Source organism: Triticum dicoccoides, chromosome 3B (assembly GCF_002162155.2).
Source record: "Triticum dicoccoides isolate Atlit2015 ecotype Zavitan chromosome 3B, WEW_v2.0, whole genome shotgun sequence".
In the NCBI taxonomy this organism is placed as follows: domain Eukaryota; kingdom Viridiplantae; phylum Streptophyta; class Magnoliopsida; order Poales; family Poaceae; genus Triticum; species Triticum dicoccoides.
Genome location: NC_041385.1, coordinates 299,589,360 through 299,596,664, shown reverse-complemented (window position 1 = coordinate 299,596,664; position 7,305 = coordinate 299,589,360). Strand labels below are relative to the sequence as shown.

The 7,305-nt window shown below is 45.1% G+C and overlaps 1 protein-coding gene across 3 annotated transcripts in view; it reads right to left on the bottom strand.

The window, feature by feature from the left end:
- Window positions 1–933, bottom strand: part of LOC119275948 (AMSH-like ubiquitin thioesterase 3) — a 12,757-nt gene extending 11,824 nt beyond the window's left edge. Inside the window, exons 1-3 of one of the 3 annotated variants that reach the window (XM_037556885.1) lie at window positions 689–933; window positions 389–453; window positions 205–292 (exon numbers count right to left, since the gene is read on the bottom strand). In XM_037556885.1, coding sequence (XP_037412782.1) covers window positions 205–292; window positions 389–453; window positions 689–811 — 276 coding nt within the window. In that variant the 5' untranslated portion in view covers window positions 812–933. The remainder of the gene's footprint in view (window positions 1–204; window positions 293–388; window positions 454–688) is intronic. The other 2 variants (XM_037556884.1, XM_037556883.1) reach the window with 2 other exon arrangements.
- Between the last annotated feature and the right edge of the window lie 6,372 nt (window positions 934–7,305).

Here is a 7,305-nt window from a genome sequence, read left to right as displayed (position 1 = left end):
GTCAACATGACCAATCGGAACTGTGAATAAGGCTCAAGATGTGCTATGTGATCATGAAAACTACTCCCTCCGTCCCATAATATAAGAACGTTTTTGACACTAACTGGTGTCAAAAACGTTCTTATATTATGGGACGGAGGGAGTAATACTTTAAATGTTTGATAACATAAACACAGTAGTTACTGAGCTCGTAAGAGGAATTACAGAGGAGTTGGCGTTTCTGACGAACTCTGCTTCCCTCAACTTGAATACGGGGTAGTCACGGTGCTTGGGGATGGTCTCACACAGCAAGCTGCAGCCGGTCAGACGTCACATGTTAACTGATCATCATCATCATCACAATAGTAAGAAGCAAATATCAGGATGAATCAATCAACGTTCAGCCAACCTCGTATATCTCAGGAGGATGACATACAGGTCGAGGATGTTCTTCTCATCTCGATATATCTTGGCCTGCGCACCACATAAAAGCACAACATTTTAGCACCGTCTGGAACAAAAACACGGTAGCACTGACGTTAATTACGTACTACAAACCAAATTCACCACACCGCGCGTTAACAGAACAAGAAAACTACCGCGAATTGCGAAAGAACAGCTAGAAGTTAAATTTCAGCCCCAAAAGGCCAGATCTATAGTGGCGGTAGGAATTCCGAGCGAGAGATTTCAAAGATGGTTAGGGTTTGACCTGGCGGAGGAGGGTGCCCGCGATGCGGAAGTAGTAGGGGAGGCTGATGCGGTGGTCGACGGCGATCGGCCGCGCGCAGGCCTCGATGCTGATGATGCCCTTGGCTGGCTGCGGTGGCCCCATGGCCTTCTCTGGCGAGCTCCTCTGCTCCTCCGGCGAGAAGTTCGCGACGAGAATTAGCGACGCGGGTTAGGAAAGGAGCGGCAGACTTCAGGAATTAGTCACACACTCGCATTCCGCGCGGCGAAGTAATAGATTGCGGTTGTACCCTTTCGATTATCGAAATTGACGTGTTTTTATGTAACTTTTATTATTATTTATGTTTGTTATATTGTCATGATTGGAGATAATTAGGAATAGATCAAAAACTGGCCACTTACCCGCAAAAAAATGTCTTTAGCCACTAGGGTTTTCGAGTCCTCCGACATTGCCGCCATCCGAGTCCCTTTATTCTGGCGTTTCGCCGCTCGGCTACCATCCGCGCCTACCCTCCACTTCTTCTCGGGCTGATCTAGGGGACACCTGTGTGTGTCTTCCCGGCCTTGATTGTGAGTCGTCGGGGGCTAAGGTTTCAGGGGTTCTGATTGTTTGTGAGGCACGATCATGATGGGATCGCAGAAAAGATCGGGCGGTAGAGACATGGAACAAGAGGAGACCAGTAGGCTCATGGACATAGAGAAAATTAGGCCAAGGGTTGTAGGAATTCATGAAGGGGGAGAAACGGAGAAGTACTTAGTTAAATTTAAGTAACTCTCAGTTACATTAGGGGTGCGGGGAGTGTGTTTCGAGAGAGAATGATGAAACCAAGTTTGAATGGGGTCCGTTTATTCTTGCACCAAGGACGGGTAGAGGAGGAGGTCGTTGATACACCTCCAACATATCAATAATTTTTATTGCTCGTGCTATTATATTATCATTTTTATATGCTTTGTATGATATTTTATATTATTGTTATGGATTAACCTATTAACTTAGTGTCGAGTGTCAGTTCCTGTTTTTGGTTTCGCAGATAAATCATACCTGCCGAAGTCCAAACACGGTCAAACTTTATGGTGATTTTTTCTGAAACATAAGAGACCATAAAAACTTCAGGAGAGATGAGAAGACACACGAGGGGGTCACAAGCCCAGGCAAGCTTGTGGGCCCCTTGATGCTCCATTTTGACATAATTTCTGGCCTATAAATTCTCATATATTCCAAAACCCTCGGAATGAGACCCGAAACAATTCTTCCGCTGCCACAACCCTCTGTTCTTCCGCGATCCCATCTGGAAGTCTTTTTCGATACTCTGTCGGAGGGGGAAACCATTGGGGAGGCTATCTTCATCAATCTTGTTGCATCCACAATGATGTGTGAGTAGTCCATTCATGACTTATTGGTCCATAGTAGTAGCTAGATGGGTTTCTCTCTTTTGATGTTCGATACAATGATCTTCTCTATGGTCAATCTGTGTGGTGTGTTTGTTGGGATCCAATGAATTGTGGGTTTGTGATCAGAATTATCCATTGAACTATTTGATACTATTGAGACTTATTTGTTGCGTAATTTTATTGCTTTATATTTCTCTCTGATCTATCAGTCTTTTTTGGCGAAGTAGATTGATTTATCTTTAGTGGGAGAGGTGCTTTGTGGTCGGTTTAATTTTGCAGTTAGTCTTGCCCTGTGACAGGAGGGGCCGAATCACGTATTTGTATTGTTGCTCCTAAGTATAAAACGAGGGGGTTCAATCATATTGCTTGGTCTTGCTTAATGTGTTACTCTGTGTCTCATGAACTTAATACTCTGAGATGCATTTAAGATGGCGGTCTTGGGTGGAATAATAGTAGTAGACATCAGTAAGTTTAACGGTCTACTTGTCATGGGTGCAATGCCTATATATGAATTATGCCTTGGATGATCATCATAACTATGTGCAATTCTGTCAGTTGCCCAATAGTAATTTATTTACCCACTAATGTTATTTTTATGAAATAAATGCCCTAGTGAACATATGGCCACCGGTCCATTCTCAATTAATATCAAGAAATCCTACAATTACCTCACTATTTTATTTTTACATTCTTTTACTTTTCTTTATTTGCCTATCACTACTAAATTTAATTCTTGCAACTGGCAAGAACAAGGGGAGTGACGACCCCTTTGCCTTTGTTGGGTGCAAGCATTTTGATGAGGACATCAATACCATTGTTACACCACAGCCCCTGCTGCTATACGTACTGTATCAATTCTTGACCTCACGCACGCGAGTTAAATTATCAGGTACTTTTGTTTCTTGGTAATGATTCTAATGTTCATGAGAACATGATGTTGCCTAAACTGGATACATTTGTTTTGATTACAAACGAAGGGCCTAGCCTGGACAAGAAGGATGAACATTGAAACAAGATCAAGCATGGAGATGATGGCATGCGCAAGGGGAACAAGAACAGAGTTTCAAGTGATGATTTCAGGAATTTGAAGCCACCATAATGAGTGCACGAAGGCTTGGACAAAATATACAAGATGCCACTTCATAAATTTCGTGCAGAGGCTATTATAGGTGTTGTATCACCTTATTATTGGGCCAGGCCCATGTAATTACGAAATACTACAGTATAGGCTATTTTTAGTGTCCGTATGTGTGGGAAAACATAGTTATGGTTTGTTTCGGACCCCTCTTCCTCCATATATACAACCCTTAGGGCATCGTTAAGACTTTGGGTTTTGTTTAGATTAAAGTTCTCCATAGCTGCAACTTCACATACTTCGCTTGTGTTCAACGACCAGACAAAGACGTCATATATTCGCAATATCCAGATTGCAATCTCAGTTTCTTGCTTGTTCTTCCTTTGCTTGCAGGAAATAGACCATCGTGGTCAGGTTGATCGTGCTCCGGCATGGTCAATAACCTCTCGGAGTTGGTTTAGCAGTTACTAAGGCGCGACGTCCTCGCACATTCGTAGTTGGATCGTCAAAGTATACTCCTCCGAAAACGATAGTCACATCTCACAGAAAGACATGACACATGTGACGACCCGAGACCGACGCTCCAGATGCCTTCTAGTTATTTCGTTGGTGCCGCGTGTTTCATTTGTTTGTTGCATTCATCATCGCATCACCCGCATTGCATCGGCACTCCATTGCCGTCATGTTTTCATAAAACTTGCATCCGCTCGTAGTTGCCGCTTCTTCCTTGTCTCTGTTGACCTCCTCTCAGGTCAACCAAACTGCTCTTTTCTCTCTCTTATGTGAGCTCACCAAGCTCCCCTCTCTTTCGCCAAACCCCTCGTGCGCGTCCGAAAGCTGTCTCAAATCCGACCCGGGCAGTCGTCACCGTTGGATTTGAATCATCCCTAAACATCCCTAAAACATCTTCGTTTCATTGTTTGGACTCCCCTAACCTATTTATTCTCGACCGTCCGATTACGATCAGAGGGTCCAAACTTGCCCCTTCTTACCACTGTACCTATATATACCAGCCTAACCCTAGATTCTAGGACGTTGTCCCATCCCCGCCGCCACACTCCACCTGGTCGCCTTCCTCCTCGGGATCCCTCCCGATCCAACTCCACCCAACCGATGCGCTCGTATCCATCCACCAATCCATCCATCTCCAATCCACCCAACCAGCTCTCCCCTCCTATCCTAGTCGATTCGTCCGCCGCCGTCAGTGAGCGCCCGTGCTCCCGCAACCTCCTCTGGCCGCAGCCCCGCATTTCCACGCTCGTGCCCGTGCAAGAGCTCCTCGAGTCAGAGCTCATCCGCAGCAGGACCCTTGCCTCCCTCGATCCACCTCGTCCTCGTGCCCGAGATCTCCTGCTCCCGCGCGCTCGGCCTCCTCTCACCTCCTCGCCGAATCGGGCCACTCCAGCGACCCCGCTAGTGATGACCTCAACCCCCAGGCCTCTCCGACCTCGCCTGATCTGCCACTTCACCGCCTTCCTTCGCCTGCCGGAGTCCCGCGCCCCTGCTTCCAGTGTGGCGCCACGACTGCCTCCTCTGCTTTCTGCTCGTCCGCATCCCTGACGAGCTTGTTGACCGGCGCCCGACACCATCGACCTCGAGCTCTCGCGCCTGGGCCTGAGCCTTGTCTTGACCGCGCGATTTTGTCGAAGCTCCGGTGAGCCAAGCCGCGCCCATCCCCTGCTTCTTCCTTCTCCTTCTCTCTCACATGTCTTCCCCTCTCTCTACTGCGTTTACAGGGGAAGCATCACCCTCGCCCGCTGTCCCGTGGCCGGATCCGGCCTCCGGCACTCATCCCCCACCTCCCCTACGCCAAGTCCGCCGCCCGCTGTCGTCTTCCCGACAACTAGCGCCAACCCCCTGCTCGCCCTTTGCTTCCTCTACAACGAGCTGAGCAGGAGCTCGCTCGTCCTGCATCGATCCTCTGGTGAGGAGATGACAAGCGTTGCTCGCGTTGACCACGCCCTGAACCGCCTCGGCCGCCTCCTGCAGTTGGCCTCCTCTACAGATGGGCCAAGGCCCACTGGGTGAGCAGCCTGCCCAGCTTAGCCTCTACTTGTTTCAGCCCAGTGCACAATTTTGGCACGATAGTATTTTCTCCTGTCCTGCGGATTTTGCGATTTATCTAGAAAAAACGGTTTTACAGCAAAGTCCCTCATCTTCATGCATATAATAACCCTTGAAACATGCATCGGATTAAAATGACTCGTATATGTAAAATGCCTAGAATTTCATCTAGTTTCATAATTTGCCAATTTCATCCATGTTTAAAATGTTTAAACTTGCTATTTGTATTACTTTGCATAAAATGACATGTTAAAATGGTTTATTTCCTAACTAATTAACCGAGCTCTGAATTAAATAAACTTTATATGTAAATGGGATAGAAAAATGCATAGATTAACTTGGTGCACTTACTTTTGTTGTTAAACAACAATAAAATATGGTTTAGGGCAGAACAGTAGCAAAATCGAAATATGCTTATGGGGACTTTCCGGAATTGTTGTTTGTTGTTCCGGCCTCATTTAAACTTGAATAAATAGTTAGTTTACTTATGCTTCACCTCTTGCCATATTAATCAACATTTAATTTTGATGAGTAGCATAAACGAGAGCGAACTAAATAATCGAATGTGGTGTTTCGTCAATATGCAACTTGTTGCATATTGAGCTCCACTTAATTTGTAGTATTGTTTGTTGCACTTTTGTCATGCCATGCCTCATTAAACCGGACATGCATCATATTTGATTGTGCATCATGCCATGTTTATGTGATGGTTGTTTACCATGTTGTTTGCTTCTTTCTGATTGTGCTTCTTCTCGATAGTTCTGGCTACTTGCGATTGTGAGGATCCGTTCGACTACGTTGGTTCATCTACTTCATGGATTCGGTCTTCTTCCTAGCGGGATTTTAGGAAAGATGACAGTTACTCTAGATACACTGCTATCTTTGTTTGGCTAGTTGTCTCGATGATATCGCTATGTCGCGCTACCTAACACTTGTTTAACAAGCCTCCCAATTTGCCATGACAACCTCTAACCTTTTCCACCATCCCAGCAAACCATTGTTTGGCTATGTTACCTCTTTGCTCAGCCCCTCTTATAGCATTGCTAGTTGCAGGTGCAGTGCAGGTTGTTCCATGTGAAGGGAATATGCCCTTGAGGCAATAATAAAGTTGTTATTTTATATTTCCTTGTTTCATGATAAATGTTTATAATTCATGTTAGAATTGTATTAACCGGAAACTTGATACATGTGTGACATAGACAAAATAATGTGTCCCTAGTGCCTCTACTAGACTAGCTCGTTAATCAAAGATGGTTAAGTTTCCTAACCATAGACATGTGTTTCATTTGATGAACGGGATCACATCAGTAGTAGAATGATGTGATGGACAAGACCCATTCGTTAGCTTAGCATTATGATTGTTCAGTTTTATTGCTATTACTTTCTTCATGTCAAATACATATTCCTCCGACTATGAGATTATGCAACTCCCGGATACCAGAGGAATGCCTTATGTGTTATCAAACGTCACAACGTAACTGGGTGATTACAAAGATGCTTTACAGGTATCTTCGAAGGTGTTTGTTCGGTTAGCATAGATCGAGATTAGGATTTTTCACTCCGAATATCGGAGAGGTATCTCTGGGCCCTCTCGATAGTGCACATCATAAGAAGGCTTGCAAGCAAAGTGACTAATGATTTAGTTACAGGATGATGCATTACAGAACAAGTAAAGAGACTTGCCGGTAACTAGATTGAACTAGGTATGAAGATATCGACGAACGAATCTCGGGCAAGTAACATACCGATGACAAAGGGAATAACGTATGTTCTCATAACGGTTTGACCAATAAAGATCTTCGTAGAATATGTGGGAGCCAATATGAGCATCCAGGTTCTGCTATTGGTTATTGACCGGAGAGGTGTCTCGGTCATGTCTACATAGTTCTCGAACCCGTAGGGTTCCACACTTAACGTTCGATGACGATTTGTATTATATGAGTTATGTGATTTGGTGACCGAATGTTGTTCGGAGTCCTGGATGAGATCACGGACATGACAAGGAGTCTCAAAATGGTCGAGAGGTAAAGATTGCTATATAGCACGATAGTATTCGGACACCGGAAGTGTTCTGGAGGGTACCGGGTACATATCAGGTCATCGGAAGG